Below are 18,545 nucleotides of genomic sequence, written 5' to 3'. Positions count from 1 at the left end.
GTCACTTCCGTCATGTTAAGACATGCTGGGTCCTTGTCAGATACATTGTAACACCATGTATGCATTTAGCAGACATCTGCCATGAAGTCAGGATCTTTACCTTTAGCGTGGGAGGCCTTTTTCCTGTGACAGCATTCCATTCCTGGAATACCAGTGATGAAATCTGTTTCTTTTAAGTAAAATGGTTACTGATGTGCAGTAATTGTTCTGGCTGAAAGGTGCTGGTGGTAATTTGAAGTGACAATTTTTCACTCTGTGGTTCTGTTGAAAACTCTTGTGACTGCTTTAGAGACAAGTTTGTTCCATATAGTTCAAACAGACATTATCGATGTTTTAGACATTATAGATAGTTTTCAGCAAGCTTTTGGGAGAATAGCTGAAGACTTCGTTGGGTTGCAGTGTTAGGAAATGTGAGGGCCCACCAAGAATCAAGCCCAGTGTTATTTTGTTGAGAGTGCTTGTGTACTGACTTAGTAAAAAATGGATAAAATTTAATTTTCTTTTTAAAAATTGCTTACTTTTTGCTGACTCAGATTGCTTCATAAGGTAATTTAAACCATGAAGCCACTTCAATGAATTGTGAGGAATATATGTAAGTTAGAGTGAAGGGTTGAGAAGTGGCCTGGAACTTTTTGGATTTGTTTCCCAATAAAGTGGTTTTTCTTTGCTTGTTTGGGCTTTTCCTAAATAAATCCAGGCAGGATGGATCTGTCTGTTTTTTATTAATGATAGCTACAGGACAGAAGGTCACCCTGGCCTCGGTGCTTGCCCAGCAGTACCTGGAAAAACCCAGAAATCTGCACAGTTTGCAGCTTTTGGATTTATTTTTCTTTTTTGTCAGCAAATACCTGTACATATGGCGAAGTCACTGAATGATTTCACATATATCTTACAGCTTAGAGGTTCAAAGAATAGCTCTATGGAATACTAGGCAGTTCCTGGATGTTGTTTTGATGCAAAGAGGTCAACATATGAATAGTCTTACATTACTTGATACTTAAGCTCTAATTTTATCTTGCAAATCAGCCAGTCTCCCAGAGAAACAAAAGCAGCATCTCACATTCTTCAAATGATCTGGAGCTATAAAGAGCTACGAAATGCCCTGCAGAAGGATGGCTGGAATAAATCACACTTCCAGGTAAAGATGCTGGGTCTTAGATCTCTTTATGGAAATGCCTGTGTGAAAGATGTCATAATTTAGTCTAATATTATAGTCTGATAGACTGTGGGGTTTGGTTCTGTTCTTCTGGGTGATATTGTATGTATATTGATGTATTGTATTCTATTTAGTGAAATGTCTGTGCCCATCACGGGGGGGATGGAACTAGATGATCTTAAGCTGCTTTCTGACTCTACCTGTCCTGTCATTCTATGATTCAGTCACAGCACCATGCATATGCTTTTCAGTGGTCTGTGAAATGTAACTCTAGGTTTTGGAAGTTTGGCACCTCGTGTAGACCAAATGCCCTTGCTTTACTGGAGGAAGAATTAGCGTGTCTTTTCTTAGTTGTTTCATTTGAAACATTCAATCTAGCACGTAGGGCAGCCACATGTTCTTGACAAGCAGCTACCTGATCTTCCCTTGTGAAAGGTTTTACTCCTTTTATTGGGATAACAGTGGTTGGCCATTTAGATAAAAAAAAATCACCAACAAATCTATATGAAAATAAAAAATACTCCAGTGCCATATTCTCAGCAGATGAGGGGCTCAGCAGCATTCCCTAATCTCTCTCCATACTTTTGGTTTGTTTGGTTTTTCTTGTTCAGTTTCCCTGAGTAGCAATTTCATATTTATGTGATTTTTGTCTCCTAGTCTGTTTCTGCAACACCAAAGGGTTCCAAAGGTACTGCGGGCAGGTCTGGCTATGATGACAGCACTTTGCCTCTGGTGGATAAAAGTCAAGGTCAGTTTTGCTTTTCGTCACTTTTTCTGTTGTACTTTGCTTCTTTTCTGGATTTGCTACATGTGTGTTGTGGCATGAGGGGGCAAAAGTGTATCCACTGTCCCAAAGCGCGTGGTCCTGTTTAGCTGGATATGGGTGGTATTCCTTCACTTGTGAGATGTACACTACTAATGTTGTTTTATTAACTTGTATGCAACAAAACCAGCTAAACCTTCCTGGGAGAATTTGGTATGAACAAGAGTTGGCACTTTGAAAGGGGAGAACAGCCTTGTTTGCCAATGCTATATATATCAATAAATCTCAGCCAGGCAGTGGCCTTGGCCTTACCCCTGCCTAGTACTGGAGTCGTCTCATTTCTGAACAAACATGTCTATTTTGGCAGTGCTTCTTCCTCTCCTGAGCAGGTTTTTCATTGGAGAAGGGTTTATCCAAACTCCAGCTAAACCCATTTGTTCTTTTCCATGCAACCTCACACATCCATACCAACACTGGTGTAGCTCCAGCTTTAATTTCATTATGATTGCCTTTTCTCTGAGTCTGCTTCTAGTTTCTAGTGCTCAGATGTCAGATTTTTTTCTCTGAAATCTTTAGTCTACTTCAGCAGAACTTGCTGTGTTGTGCTTCACTTGGTTTAACTGCAGATTACTGCAGAAAACGCAGCCCTACACTGCCCTGCCTGTTTCCACCTTCCCTTCCTTTGATCAAATCTGGCAGATTATGCAGAAAGAGGATGACTCGGGTCCGTTTGCTGATCTGACAGTAAACTTCTTGTTTTCTTTGTGGGTTAGCTTTTCTGTTGGCTCAGCAGGCTGCCAGATTGAATTGTGTGCACTGTGAAGCTGCATCCTTACGTATTTTCATTTTCTTCTATTCTGGAGAGACCAGAGAGAGGCTGTTAATGGTGGAAGGTAGTCCAAAGCAGAACTGTGGTTTCAGATATTGCTTGGAGAGAGGGAGTTCTATATTACAGTGCCAAAGCAGAAAATAGAAGGATTACATGAGCTCTCTGGAGAGCTTAAATCAAACTTTCTGAATGGGTAACAGTTGAATAGTTTGGTGGGGTTTTTTATAATAGTCTATGCATTCAGTACTTTATGGACCTTTCTGGTCCTGTAATTAATGTGAAACTACCAGGTTTTGAGAAAAGCAAATGTAACTCAAGTCGTTTCAATGTTTCTGTTTTATAGATAACGAGAAGACTGGGAGTCGTGATATGATACCTATGGATGAACTTGGCCCAGGTGAATTCAGCCATAGATCAGACTCTATCTGTTTTGATAGAGCACACTGTCACTCACAGGAAAGTTCAGCTATTTCCCTAGGAGATATTATTTCAGATGGGTAAAGCTGACATTTAAAAGCAGGACGCTACCTTACAAAAGCTTGGTTGTCATCTTCCCCCTCCCCCATTTATTTTTATTTTCTTTTTTTTTACTTAAATACCTGTAGAGCAGACACACCAATTTCTCCATTACTTTAAGCATATATTGAGATGTGCTGACCTAGGTTTCATTCCAGTCTCTGACCCTTGAGGTGGCTGGATTACAGATCAGGAGGCCTGAGGATTCAGAAGGAAAAAAGAGTTGAAAATTTTCTTCAATGTAATGCTTGTGTTTAAATCCATTCTGCCTTTGTTTTCTGTAGATAATGCCAGAAAAAGTTAGTGTGTATGATATTCCTGGCTCCATTTTTCATTTACCTGCATCTAGCCATGCCTGGCTTTTCCTGTAGACAGAGAATAGCCACCTACTGTCATTGAAGTGCTTTGAGATTGATAAGCTCTGTAGTTTAAGACCAGTACAGGTAGGGGTTTTTTTGTTTACTGAGATAAGTAAAGAGCTTGTGTGGTCTCTTGACAATTCGCTTTACTTCTTCCAGCTGATGATACTTTTATTTAAATACCTGTATTAATGCCTCCAAACAAAACCGTTTGATACCCTGTTATTGTGATGGTAACTGAAAAAAATAGCAAGTTAGAATCAAACTTGAAAGCCAGGCATGTTCTGAAGTTAAAATGACTGGTATCTGTTACCTTTTGTATTCTTAGAAGAATGAGATGCCACCTGCCATGAATCAACTGTCCATATGAGTTTTGCCTAAGGGAACGCTGAAATATTTGTTCTCACAATGGAAGAAAATAACTTGTGAGAAGATTGCCTGGCAGGATAGCTGTGTGCTCACAGGTGCTGCAGTTTGGGCAGTGCTGGTGGTTTATTGGTTCAGTATTAATTGTTGCCTTATGCTTTCAGGAGTTACCAGTTCAGCTCTTGAGTACAAGATGAAATGCAAATTAACAGTGTGTGTCCAACATCAGGCAGATTATCTGGGCTGTTCTGTTCTCCCATTGTTTTATCACTATTAGAAGATGAAATCTGTCAAGTTTTCCTGACCACAGCTCTTGAGTGTCTTTTAACTCCAAAAGGACTATAACTTTGTGCTGTTTCAGAGGTCAACTGAGAAGGGACTAAATTATCCAGTGTACTATTATTAGTTCCAGGGAACTGGAATAACAACTTCAGGCTTCTCTAAAAGCTGTATGTTTTTTGTCTCATGGGTATACTTACAATACTAGACTATATTTTCTGATTTTAACTTCATTGTGGTCTTCTGTTCTGGAGGTTTTGTTCTCTTTTTTTCCACTCCTGAAGGATGGAAGAAAACATTGTATTATGAGTTACTGTGGGATGCCCTGGACAGCCTAGTGCAGAGACAGTGCAGGTCTGTCAGACTTCATCAGCTCCCAAGAAGGGACTTTTCACCGAGTAGTCTTAAGATCATCAAAGTTTATTGTCACGGTGCTGCCTGAGGGTGGCTGTGACCCTGGGCTGTCTGTAGAAGCAGAACTGTGATCTTCAGGCTGTGTGCCAAATCTGAGAGTTCTCTAAAACTGTATCTGTGCCTCAGTTAAACCACAGTCAGAGAAGAGCATCTTGCAGCTGAAAATTGTTTGGACGAGGCACATAGTTCAAATGCCACTGTCCTGCATGCCCATCTTCAGGCGTAACTTTACGTTTCTCCTCCTCCTCCCTTTTGATGGGGCCAGAGGTTTGATCTCTGTAAATAGAGAGCTGTGTCAGGGCACAAATGGACTGACACTGAGCAGGCATTCAGTCTTGTAATTCGTGATGACATAAAAATGTTGCTGCAGAGTGAAAGAGAGATAATGAAGCAATACAGAAGACAACAAGTAGAAAGCTGAGAAAGAGGAATAAACAAGCCAAGAATGGGATGTGCCTCTATTGACCAATATAATTTTGTTTATGCATTCAGTTGTATTAACTCAGAATAATGCTCTAAGATATCATTTATGCGACTGAAACAGAGTTAATCCTGATCACCTCTTAGAATTAATCTGAAACGTAGGAGGAGTAGTATTGTGTAATTTCTTTGAACAGCTGTGGTCCTTGAGGCACTGAAGTATTACTTCTATGATGCAGCCTCCTTAAGATATTTGTTATTTATTAGGTCAGATCATGAACTTACCATCTCCACTGCTGCTTGTCTTGACAGAGTCACAGCACAGTGTGTGGGTTTTAGAAACATATAATCCATTAGTACTCGTGTGTGGCACTGTTGGCATGCAGACCACACAACAGTGGGCTGACAGTGTGAATTGTGAAATATCTTGGAACTTAGATATGAAGAGCAAAGTTTTTGACCAGTCTTTGTTGACAGAGTACTGTCACTGTGCTTGATCTTCCTGTTGTTGGTGTCCTGCCTAAGCATGGGGGGGTTAATTTTTTTAGTGGTATTAAAGATCTGGTTTGCTTTTAATTTTTTTTGTGATTAAATTCTTCTGACCTTGCTCCCTGCAAAGTATCACAACTGCCAGACTTCACTTAGTGGCTGTTTTGTTCTGGGGACAGGTTAAAGGTTTCCTTTGTATTGTGGCAATTCATTTAAGTTGTTTGTGGATCTCCCACAATAATGGCACTACAAAAAGGCAAAGTGATCTGTTACATCACTGGGAGCATGGTTAATGCTAGATTGTCAAAAGATACCATTCAGTTATGGTAAGCTTGATTTCTTTGGGGAGTCAGCATGTTTCCATCACTTAAATATGTCTCTGTGTGAACTAGTTCCTCATAAATAAATGGTGAATCTTTATATTAGGATATGACTTCCCAGCAGTATTCATGTCTGTCATGAATTAATGGTCATGCATTCTTCCACAGCTGCTGGCTGGGTAGCTGGCTGCAGCTGGGAGCCTTTGGGTTTTCTCTTTTTTGTTTGAAAGGAATAGCCAAGAATGTTAGGCATCTTCATTGTCAACAATTGTTAATAAAGCTCTATGTAGCAATTATTTTCATGCTTTAAGATTTGTGTACATGTGTAACTCTAAAATATTTCAGTTATTTTTAGGCAGTGCAGTTAAATAATCTGTTACTATCCATACATGCATAAATAGATGCTACTTCAGGTGCTTGCTGCAGGTCTGTGTGCACTTGGATTCATGAGGTGCATAGGAAAAATAAGCCCTTTTTAAACTAACCTGGCCATGGCCAGCATAAGCATCATTAAGTAGGGCCCTGCTCTGTGGCTACATTTGGTCCCAGTTGGTGTGCATGTCATGTGTGCAAACAGTGCCTCTTGCCATGGGAAACCCACAAAAGACATAACTTACTTTTTCTTAATGACCTGTTGTAGGCAAGAAATAAACTGAGAGGAGCATTTTGAGTTTATGTAAGACCTTTCTGTGGTATTCTAAGAATCCAGTTTGTCAGGACATGAAAACATTAATGAACCTTCAGTTATATAGGGGAAGACAAAGCCTGCAGGGAGCTACAAATTTGAGTGTCATTTACTCCAGATTACAAAGCTGTCAAAGCAGAACTCAAGAGGATCTGTTTGTCACTGATAATAAGGGAAATGTGGTGCATCAGGAAAATAAAGATCTGCATTGGCTGACATGATTCAAAACAAAGGTTCTAAAATAATTAGAGCCATTGCTTTAGAAAACCCTCTCACACTTTTCTTTGTGTTCCTGGTGCTTTCAGATTGTTTCTTAGTTGTCAGCAGAAAAATCACCAACAGGTGCCGCTTTGTAATGAAAGACAGTCCAAGCACAGCAGGGTTTGCATCAAGATTTCTTCCAATTCAACAGGCCCTTTTTCTCAGGGCTCTGAAGGGGACTCTTCTAAATCATTGTCATGTCCTGCTAGTAGTGGTCAGGCTCAGGAAGAGTGGGAGCATGCTGCAGAGCCTTCAGAGACTGAGCACAGCCAATTAATCAGGCTGCTAAGCAAGGAGCACAAGATTTGGGCTGAATTTGGAGCTCATTAGCCATAGGGCATAGAGATGACAACTTGCTGCTTTCCTTGAGCTCACTAAAAAGTGCAGCAGGCTGGGATGAAAACAGGGCTGCTTGCTTATGAATGGCAGCATCTGGCAGTGCTATAAAAAAAGGGCTTTTCTGTTTTGTTTTTAGCTGGTAAAAATTCAGTTTTGGAGCTGGAGCTTATGTAAAAAGCAGGCTGCCAGCATCTTTGGGTTATGATGGTTTATTTTCCTGCTTCTTTGCTGAAGAATTCTGCTTGCATCAGCTATGTTTCTGCTCTTATTTGTGCTTGATGTCTGTCATGTTATTTCTCCTCAGATGGGTACTCCACCATCGATCACCGGGACAAGGAGCGCAAATACAAGACCAGTGATAACACAGGAGATGCCTCGGAGAAAGAACCTTTAAAAGTGAGCTTCCTGTTACTGCTGAATGCTAGTTAGTGCCTGTAAGAGAAAGGAAGCCTGGTGTCCTCAGCAAGAAATACGGGGTAGTTACTCACGAGGGGGCTGTAAAGGGGCTTTGGAATTTATTTTGCAACTCAGCCCTTGGCTAACTAGAAACAAAACCAAAACATTGCTTTCCAGCGTGGGAGCAAATGTAGGCAATCACTGTATTCTTGTAAATGGATGAGATTGTAAAAATAGAAAGTGTTTAGTCTGTCACTCTTGTACAGACAGCATTCCCTAGTCCTAAAGTGTGTAACTGTGCCTCAGACTTTGTTCCGAGAATAGTCACTTTGCATTGTCACACTGCTTCATTGTTTTCACCAAAGGAAGTAGGTGTGAACTTGGGTGTCTGTGTGTACAGCAGGGTGGTAAACAGTAGTCTTTTCTTCAACACTTCTTCACAGTCCTGAAGGGCATGAGCAAAGCAGATAGAGAGAGAGACATGCATAGTCATGTGTGGTCTTATAAAACAAACTTGGTCAACTTTCTAATTAAAAGAATCTTACTTCACAAAGCTCTGTCCTGTGGGTTGTGTGCAATTGTGGCTTAGTGTAGGCGCTGTGTAATTTCTGTTGCATTGCTATAGCTTTCCAGTAGACCTTTTAAAGAGAGTTTATTGATGCCGTGGCCATCAGTTCTCCCTGGCCTCAAAACAAGCTTCTGTTTTCCTCTGGGGAAGTAATTTCAAGGAGAAAGAGGAGGATTCGTTGAAAAAAAGAGTCAGTAGTAGGAAACACTGTTGTTACCGTATAGAAGGCTGTCCCTAATAACCTTCAGCATGTTGCTGATAAGGTCAGAAAATCCAAGTGATTCATGTTGAGTGAAAACAAATTTCAGTAAATTGAAAGGAAAACCCACTTTTATTAGAGACAAGGGAAGTAAAGATGTGATTTGGAGAAAAATATTTCTATAGATAATGAATTACAAAGGTGTCCTGCTGCATCAGTCTGCCTGTATTAACTTCCCTGGTTGTAAGGCCAGAGGGTAACCTGAATTCAGCCTGTGGACCCACCAATGATACGGGCTGCCATCCTTTTCCCTGTGCCGTGAAACAGAAATGTGTCTGTGGGGTCCTCTGGTTTGTGAGCTATTGGATAACTGTGGCTCTGAGGCCAAGAACTGTGGATTTTGATAGCAGGAAGGTGCAGCCTTTGGCTGTTGCAGATGCTTTTGTGTCAGTATTGTGCCTTTGCTGATCTTGTTTCTTCCTTTACCACTAATTTTCCCTTGTGCTTCTTTACAAGCTGACTTGTTTGGTGGTTTTGTTTTGATTAATCCGCTCTGTTTTGCCTTTAACTCCTCACCCTGTGCTGCAGAATGACACAAATAGGAAAAACATTAGCAGGAGTAACAGGGCTTCGGTGAATCTGGTGGATGCCCGTGACATTAAACCCCAGCCTGTTGACTCCTGGGTCTAATTTGCATGCATGGTAGGTCCTTTTAATGGTAATTGGTGCTAGTGATTAACTTGTCTCGTGCATGATCTGTATCGCTGTGGAAGCTCAAGGCTAACTGCTAACTGGGTCCTTTCAGACAATTGAAAATGCAGTTAAAAAAAAGTGGTGTTTGTATTATTCAGTGTATCTTTAATGAAATGCAATCAAACACCACTGGTTGATTAAAAAACAACCTGTCAAATAACCAGGCAGAAAATTAATATTGCGAATGATTGGTTGTCAGCTGAAATGTGAAAGATTTCTGCTGTTAGGCCAAGGGAATGAATTTTTTAATACTGTGTTCTGCTTCCAACCATGTTTTTTTCCCTCTATGCTCATTATAAGGATTAGCCTGACACTTAAGGAAAAGCATATCCTTGACTATTTATGGATGGTCCCCCGAGGTTCCCATGAATTGCACAGCCCTGCCCAACTGCAGGAAAGCTGCTGGCTCTACACAAGTTACTTTGCAAGGGGAGATGATTTTGATCACACAATAAACAATGACCCACAACTCCCACTTCTCAATTCTTTAGTTTATTTTTCCTGTCACTAAAGAAAGGTGCCTTTTTGTTGCTTGCTTGTTCTCTGCCTTTTCCACGTGCCAAGTGCCTCAGTATAGCCCCTGGACTTTTTTCACTCCTGCCACTGCTAATCTGTCTCCTGCTGTCTTCCTAGACAGCCCTTTACCCCGGTTATACCTTCTGGCACTCCATCAGATGTGATGCTATGCTTGGAACAGCAGGTTTTGTGCCCCTGGTTATGGCTGAAGGAAAATCTTAGTGACTGTCAGGAAGGCACTGGGCAGCTTTCCCATCAGAGTAGACAATAGGCCTTTAAAGGCCCAAATTCCAAAACATGGAGCATCATCCACCCCCGTAAATTTTACATGGAAATCATCTGCATTAGTGGGAGAGAAAACCCCTGTGGTTTTGTGTTGTAGTGGTGGATTTTCCACACACACACCCCTACACCCCCCCCTTTCTTCTATGATTCTAGTGTAATTGTGAAGTGTTTACAGATTGTTTCTGCTCTGGGTTGGAAGCACCTGCCCAGAGCAGTCTTTCAGCATTGCCAGGTGCTCTTACATAGCCACAGAGCAGAGCTGGCACTGTTGGCTTCCCATAGCTAGTCAGTACTGCATAGGCAACCTGGTTGGCTCAGCCAAAGAGCTGCAATAAGTGTATGTGAGTAGTGCCTGTGTACTTCACTCCTGCAGCAACTCCTCTGAGCAGTGAAGGCTTACAGGTGGGGTACAAACACTGTGCTCATTTTTTTCAGTCATAACCTTTAAGGAGCCCATGTACTGGGGATAGGTTGGCATTTCCAGTTGCTGTCATACCACAGGAGATCACCAAGGTCATGTTACTTGCTGGTATTAATTAGTTTTGACTTTATTTTGCAGGGCTAAAGTCCAACCACGGTTTGTTTTTTTAATTGAGGGGGAGAAACAAACATTGAATTGACACAGAGGATCTCATCAGTCACCACTGCCATTCAGATTTGGAGGGCGCTGCATCACTGACCAGGCTGCAGGTTCTGGGAGGATGCGGGGAGAAAACACAATGACTTGACAACATTGCCAACCCCGAAGCACCATGCCTTACAGCGAAACAATTGGCTTTTTAACTCAGTTACATTCCCACCCGAAATAGCCACCGCCTCCCCCTCCCTCCCACTCCTGCAAGAAGAAAGCAAGGAAGAAAAGAGAACCCAAGCTTCCATCTCGTGGGCTGCATTCTTAGGTGACTCTTAGTGTGGATGGTGCCAAGTATGACAAGTGAAGTTCATGTGGCAGCAAAGAAGACAGCTTCTCAAGTGAAGGAGAGACTGAAATAATATCATAGGTGTAGCCATGAAGATAATAGCACTTTTCTGGTTTGGGGGTCATTGTTTTGGTTTTTGTTTTGGGGGATTTGTTTTGAACTGTGAAGCTAACATTTTTAAAAGCTTTTGGAAAAATGTTTAGGTTTTCTGTTATTGTTTCCACAGAAAGTGCAGGAATGTTGAGTGGGTTTATTGGATTTCAATAAAGGGAGAAAATGCAGAACAAAAACTATTAAACACTGGTCAGATGAACTGGAGAGTGGACGGCAAAACTGATGCAAGCTGTATAATCTGCTTTTAGAGTAAGCTATATCATTCACAGTGCTATATTATCATTATAATCTGGTGTACAGTACTTCTGCCTTTTGAATTCTGTAATGGCTCTGTTTTTATTTCCACATATTGAAAAGCAGCTTATTGAAGGTTTCAGTGTCCCTGGTTCAGAAATCTCTGCTGAGAATGGAGTTTGCTGGCTTTTGATTTTCATCTTCTCAAAGGTTGCAGTAAGGAGCTTTTACATTTTAAATGTACCAGTATTGCATTGGTGATTATTAACAATTTCTTTTGCCATAGCTGTTAACGCAGTGGAAGGAAATAGGAATTTTTTGTAGGGTGTCTCATTTTGAAGACACTATAAATTTTAGATGGGTCTGTCACTTATATTTGATAGTAAATTTGTCACTGTTGGATCCATGATTGCTGTGGGCTGTAGATCCTGATGAAGAATTGCCACAAAGGGAACTGGTTTGGCAGTTTTTTATATCATCATTATTTCTGTGTCCCTTTGGTTTTGTTTTGACATTTTATGTTTCATTTGGTGTGAAAACCACCCATGTGCAATGGCTCTCCTAAAAGATGCCAAGGCCTGCTATTTGTGAGGGGGAATTTTCCCCTTATGAGAACATATTCTGCATGTATGGTACCTGGTAACACCATGAACTAAATTATTTCAGATCACTGATTTTCTCCAGGCATTGGTCAAGGGAGGGCAGCAGATGAGAATAGGAAGCAAATGTCTCACTACTGGCATTAGAAGACTTTTGCTGATTTTATTTGGTTGCTACTGTTCTGTGATTGCCACATTTAGTTTTAAACAAGCTCCTAAAAACGGTGTGACTGGAAAGCACAGTTTTGAATCTAGCAAACATCACTTGCGGTTTTCAGTGCCTGCCGTTTCCTTTGTAATTAAAAAGGGGAAATACCCAACAACCTCATCTCCTCCCAGATATACTGTAATAGTAAACACCTAAAATTTTTGTAAAAAAAGTTTAAAAACTAAAAAAAAAAAGGCAAGTACCAAGAGCTTTGTATCTTCTTGAGTATATTAAAAATTTGACATGAATACATATATATAAATAAATAAAAATCTATATATCTATATATATATATTGTTGTGCAGAGGATAGGTTAACAAAACCATGTAAAGTAGTTTGCAAGAGAGGGAAGCATATGTTGATTCAGGGAAAAAGACTGATGCCAGAAGCTGTCAGTGATTTGGATGACCTGTGTGCTCCTTCACACCCTCCCTTTTTGACCCTCATCTTCCAGGTACATTGCAGTGATCACTTCTGGATCCTGGGAAGGTGAAGTTGCTTGGAGCAAATTAAGGTAGCAAAGATTTGGTTTTTTCAGCTGCATGAGAGTCCTATTGGGCCAAAGATGCTCAGCAGATCAAGGGAAGCAAAGAGATACGTCTGTGATGATCTGTGTCAGGGCAGTGTCTCTATGTGTAGACATGAAGTGTGGCAGTGAAACCAGATAAGTAGTCTGACTGTATATTATATCAATGGTGCTCTTTTCATACTTGTTCTGCCAATACGCGGAGACCCTTTTAACCAAGCTACACAGAAGAATTTTATATCACTTTTGGTTATGTACTTGGTGTATTCTTTTTGTATATGAAAGGATTTTTTTAAAAACATTCAGTAATTAGCAATGGAACCTGCTTTGTAGCTGACTAGAACAGTGTAAGAGAAGGGTCGTGATGTTAGTCTGTCCCTGATCTACTTCAAACCATATATTTACCAAAGGAGTCTGAGCAAAAGTTCACTTAAAATAAAGACCTGACTGCTGAAAGGAGTCTCTGCTAAGACTTTGTGGTTTAGTTATTGTACAGATACTTCAAAGCCAGCAAGAGGTTAACAGAGAAAATTGCAGGAAAGGGGAAGTGAAGTGACTGGGGCCAATTATGTCCATGACCCCCTATCCCAGATATCACATGGCTCTCAGTGGGGCACTCAAAATCTGGATTGGAATCTGTCATTAGTGGGCTGAAAACACTGAGGAGTATTTGAGAGGCAAATTCAGACCATATCCCACTTTCCCCCAGAAATCCATTCTATATTTACACCGTATCCTGTGACAGGCAGAGTTCCCTGTCAGGTTAGATGGGCTGCCCAGTGTCATTGTAGCAAACTCTTTGTTTTCCTGGGGGTGAGTGTTTATGGCAGCCAGCGTGGTTGTGAGCTGACAACATGGCCTGTTGCAGAAAAGCAGAGGATGTAGGAAGACAAATAGGCAGTCTGTGGGCCAAGACTTCCCCTGGGAATCACACATTTTACCGTCATCCCTCCCATGCCTTACAAAAACAAATAATTGCCCAGTATGTAGCAATAACCCATCATTTACATTACTGTGGCTTTTTTTCTTCTCAACAAACTGTTGTTTGGATGTTGAGGAAGGAAAATGGATTGTGGGGGTGATTTGCATGTGACACTATCTCCTTGTCTTACCAGCCCATCAGCTGAAGTCCAGAGCAAGATAGTTTGAAGCAGGGCTGGTGATTTAATGTCCTTGATTTAATGCCACAAGCTTCGTGGTGGGATGTGTGCCTACCCCTACCCTTAACCTCTTCCCTTGTTGGTGCTAGTGTTTGACTGTTTGAGCTGGGATGTTCTGGGATGTGGGTGGATGAACCTGTAATTGTTGTATTTTGGCAGCAGGGACTGTATGTAAAGAAGGGAAAGTGGCAGTGTGTGTGACTAAAGCTGCAGTAGGGTCTAGAGTATCCTGCTAAAAGGCAGGCAGTGCTTTTTAGGGCTCAGGTATGTGACCTCCTCTTTTCCTGTTGGATCCACTGTGAAAGCTGGAGGGAACCTGCCTGCAAATGGCTGGGGAAGAAGAGATTTCTACCTGCAGAAATTCTAGTGGGAGGGATGGTTGTGAAAGAAAGCAGCGGTGCTGAAAGCCTCCTGCTAAAGAGGAGGAGCATATATGATGGCCCAGTTGAGGGCTGAGATAACACAGGGGAGAGGGAAACTCCTGATGATGTGCAGTTACTGCAGAACTTTCCTCCCAGGAAGGTTTGCACATCTCCCAGCATCCTCACTGAGCTGTGGGGGTTTAAAAAAAAAACACTGTGTCTCGAGATTCCCCTGGAGAAGTATCAAGTTTGGTTGTTGAGTGCTTGAGCAATTGTGCTTACAGCTTCCCAGGTTGGTCTGTCTGTCTGCAGAACCCGAGGAGGAGAGAGGAAAGGCAAGGCTTAAGGGCATTTTGTTTCTGTCATGGAGTTAAGTAGCAATTTAGCCATCAGTGTAACTTGACAACTCGTGTTGCCAGCTTGAAATGCTCCCCAGAGAACAGCTTGGGCAGCCACAGGTCCTGATCTTCAGTGTCTTCTGGGCAAAATACCTGCCTGTGCTAGTTCTACCCTTGTGCACTCAGACATACTGATTCTGAATGCATTTGTATTAGGAAAGCAAAACTTGTCTCTGTTGCCAAAACATCACAAAAGGGACTGACTTGGGGACTAGGAACTGCCTCACTGTGACACATCAGGGGGTGGCATGTTTGTAACAGCAGATTGGTGAGTTCTTGACAGCTCTGAGAACTTTTCAGTAGTTCTTTCTAGCACGGAAGCCTCGTGCTAGCAGAGCAGTTTTCACTCCTTGAGCAGTTCCATGAGGTTGAAGGTGGTGAGTTAGTTACCTTGTTGCTTGCCTTAAAGTTGAGCATGTGGGCTCAGCTACCTGTGAATGGTGCACGTTAAACCCTGCAAGTAAGCAAAGCTGCAGAAGCCAAGTGGGTGTATTAGAATGGTTAAAGCCTCTGCTGCTGTGCAACTGCCTGTTCAGTGACAAGTGTGCCAATAACTTCAGCCAGTAGTTTTGTGCTGGGATGGAGTTGTGCTCTCACAGGTTTTGAAGGTGTTTATATAGGTGTAGTTCCTTGCAAAATTTCTTTGTTTTGATACCCCTAAAATCTGGTGTTTCCTTATCTTTGACAGAGAAATTCTCTGGTTTATTGGTACAAAAACTAATCTAGTGCATTTAAGGGGAAGCTGTTACGAACCTTTTTGTTCTGTCTTAAGTTTTACATCAGGGTAGGATGTTCTGAAGTCCAAGGTGAGGAGGAAGCTAGTGCAGATACTACAAGGCCTGCCAATCTGGTTCTTACTGTTCAGAAAAACAAAATAACTAGACTAAGAAGCTTACTGGTAATTAGTAGCTAATGTGTTTGTAACTATCATGTGCCTTAAAATTTTCATGGTAGGAGAATAAAAAAAATCAACAATGTGTTTTCTGTAATACTGCTCAACATTCTCTCTGTAGTTTAGACTGGTGGGATTTTGCATTGTATTTACACTGTACTATAAACTGAAACACTTAGAATGGTTTGATTTTACAAGTATGAAGAGGAAAAATTAAAAAGGTGGATTATGCTTTTCATAGAACAAATGTTACCGTGACAGAATGTATTATTATTATAGGATCTTTCCATAATGCAGACAAGTAGAATGCTTGTTAGAACCAGGTATGTAGGATAACAATTTGGTGTGTTTTCAATAAACCATGCCTGGAAAGAATACATGTGCCATTGGTTATCTTTCTGTTATGTCAGGTACCTCAAATGTTCTTTGGCTTTGGAACAGCAGATTTCTGTGGCAGGGGATTATTGAACCCTAGTTCAGTTCAGTGTACTCGGTGTTAGTAAAAGGTCAGTGGTAGTGAGGGTAATTGGAATAGCCTCCAAACTTACTATAGCTGAAAAAATTTTGATTCATTGCCATATGCTGGAGTTGCAGCATGACCCTGAACTGTTGATCATGGTGGTTTTGTCCTTTTTAATATGCTGTACTACTTCTGTGGGAAAGACATCTGCATCACCACTCAAAGGCCTGCACATTTGGGACCACAAGCCTAGCTTTCTGATGGCTTTTCCATTTGGGAAGTTAGTGACCTTTCCTAATTCAGTCATAAAATCCATGTAACTTTACAAATATTTTGTATTTTGAAATATGTGTAAGTATGCTCATAAATGTAAGTGTAAGAATAACAGAAAATCTTTATTGCATTGATGTGTGCCATTTGGTTGACATAAGAAACGGTTATATTTGGAATGTGCCAAATAATTTACATTTGTTGCTACGTGGGGGAGAAAAATCCTGATACTGAGAAGTCAACCATGTGTTTGAAGTAACAGCTGGTTACTGACAGATCTTAATTCTTTTTCAGACTGCCTTCCCCTGGCACGTTCATCTGTGTTGGTAAGATCAGTAGGGAGGCTGCACCTAAACACATCACAGTGACCGCCATGCCAACGTGAAGCATGGCAAACCCCAGTAAATCTTGGCATAGTGTCTGTCTTACAAGTAGAGTGGAGGTCAGGTTTTCTGTGAGTGGAAAGCTAGTAACAAAATGTGCCATGTGTTCAATTGCTGATTGCACCATCTACAGCAGAAATGTAAGGTTCCGTTTACTCACAAATGCTTGCAAACAGCACTTGAAAGGTCATCTTAAGCTTGCCTTCCCTCTTCTTTTCAGATGTCCTCAGCAGTTCTGTAAAATCATCTCCAGGTTCTGTTCTTGCAGCTGCAGGATTTTGTTTCACAAGTGCTGTGGTAAGATTGGAGGCTTCTGGGCTTAGCATTGTGCTCCTCGGTATTATCAGTGTTGTGCTGCAATGAGGAATCTGTTTATTTCTTTATGGATACACTAATACAGGAGTGAAAAACAGATGCTGTAGGTAAGGTACTAAGCTAAAACAAATATGTTGTTTCTACAACTGACCTTTTGTAGTTGTCAAAGTGATTTCATTTCCAGCTTATCACAGGTTAGGCACATGGAAACAGTGAGTTCTGCAGGTTGAAAGGTTAACCTGGTAACAACGGGTAAGAAATATCACAGCCCTCATCTGTTCCAGGTTTCAGCAGTGTCTTGGGGGAATATTCTGTCCACAGAGGTCTCTTCCCCAGTGTTTTACTGTGAAGGTCTCTGTGCAGCTGAAGCACAGCAACAGCAGAATCTCATTCTGGTACAAGGTGACAGAGGCGTTTTTTGCAATGGGAAGTTGTTTTATAATGGGATCGTTACCTGCAGAGCCAGAGGCAAAGATTAAAACTTTTACCATGTTTGATGTCCATGCACAGCAAATGTAGTTAGCTGTTATTCATAAGATACCTTATAATTAATCCCTAATTGATTGACTGCTCAACCAAGTAAGCATGCATCACTGCATTATGTATATTTTGGAAGACAACACCATGTCCCTCTGAGGTAACAAAAAGGCTCTTGCAGAAACCAGGCCTCTCTTTCAGGTGTTGCCCAAGTCATGAAGAGACCCTAGAGAGTAGCTGTCATTTGGAGAATAGAATTACCAGTATTTGGTGGGGTCAACCATTTGTGACTTGTTGTGAGAATTTGATTAAGGCAACGTGGTGTTTTAAGGGAGTTCTTTCCATTGGGAGCTTTCTATTTGTGGTACCCTCTCAGTGGGTGCTCTTTAAATACATGCTTCCAGATGCACAGTGGCATACCCAATTTGTGAAAGAACAGGTTGTGTCTTCTAATTGCAATAGGCTGATGTTGCAGTAACACTCAGCAGGTTTTTAGAATATATTTGAATTGAAAGATCCAGTCCTCACCTTTTGGTTCTGCCAGAGTTCAAAGCATTACTTTATTCTGTAAAGTAACTGTTCTCCCAGGGAGGTTTCACATTTATGTGTCAGTGACTCCAGATCATATTTGCTCAGCTGACCAAAAGCCTTTTTTTCTAGTTGTCAGTCATGCAAACTGAGTCAGGCTTTTTCCTTTTCATTCCTTGCCACCAGTAATTAAAGGCATTTCAGAAGTGTGGTCAAGTGGAAAAAATGTTCTTGATGTGGAATTTGGTAAATAATCTCATGATACACACACTGTCGTTATTTTCACAATTTGCCGTGTGGGAGATACTTTCTAATGCATTAAAATACCTCTTTTATACAAAAAGGTGACTGTCGTATTTGCACATATATTACACACGCATTATGCCCTAGTGCATCTCTTGAAATATCCGTGCTAATTCAACAGGTTCCCTGCCTCCCTGATTTTCTTGATAGTCTCTTGGACATTAATTTTGTCCATTAACTAGCAGTAGGAAGGTATTTTTCTGATCCTCCCTTGTAAAGCAGAGAACATTCTACCCATTTACTCTTTTCACATCCTTTATGTATTTGAGACTTGGGTTTGTTCATGAGTAGGTGTGAAGTGCCCTGCTCTGGCAGGAGTGTCTGTTTAGGTGCAACTGTGTTTAAAGCTAGAAACAAAAGAGGATTCTTTGGAGTCATGCCCTTAGGTGTACATAAAAGAATGCCCATCAACTGTATGTATCCAGATTTCCCAGTATGCTCTGGAAACTTGTGTATGTCAGTCTGCTTGATGGTTACTTTCTT

At 41.1% G+C, this 18,545-nt stretch overlaps 1 protein-coding gene across 8 annotated transcripts in view; it reads left to right on the top strand.

The window, feature by feature from the left end:
- Positions 1-15,703, top strand: part of ARVCF (ARVCF delta catenin family member) — a 278,579-nt gene extending 262,876 nt beyond the window's left edge. For 7 of the 8 annotated variants that reach the window (XM_034068130.1, XM_034068129.1, XM_031047772.2 and 4 more), the window contains 6 exons: positions 1,027-1,138; positions 1,814-1,904; positions 3,092-3,145; positions 7,501-7,592; positions 8,948-9,061; positions 10,473-15,703. In XM_034068130.1, the coding sequence (XP_033924021.1) occupies positions 1,027-1,138; positions 1,814-1,904; positions 3,092-3,145; positions 7,501-7,592; positions 8,948-9,049 (451 nt within the window). In that variant the 3' untranslated portion in view covers positions 9,050-9,061; positions 10,473-15,703. The remainder of the gene's footprint in view (positions 1-1,026; positions 1,139-1,813; positions 1,905-3,091; positions 3,146-7,500; positions 7,593-8,947; positions 9,062-10,472) is intronic. The other variant, XM_034068128.1, reaches the window with a different exon arrangement.
- Positions 15,704-18,545: the final 2,842 nt, after the last annotated feature.

Source organism: Melopsittacus undulatus, chromosome 12, assembly GCF_012275295.1.
Source record: "Melopsittacus undulatus isolate bMelUnd1 chromosome 12, bMelUnd1.mat.Z, whole genome shotgun sequence".
Taxonomy (NCBI): domain Eukaryota; kingdom Metazoa; phylum Chordata; class Aves; order Psittaciformes; family Psittaculidae; genus Melopsittacus; species Melopsittacus undulatus.
This window is presented reverse-complemented; position numbering and strand designations above follow the sequence as displayed.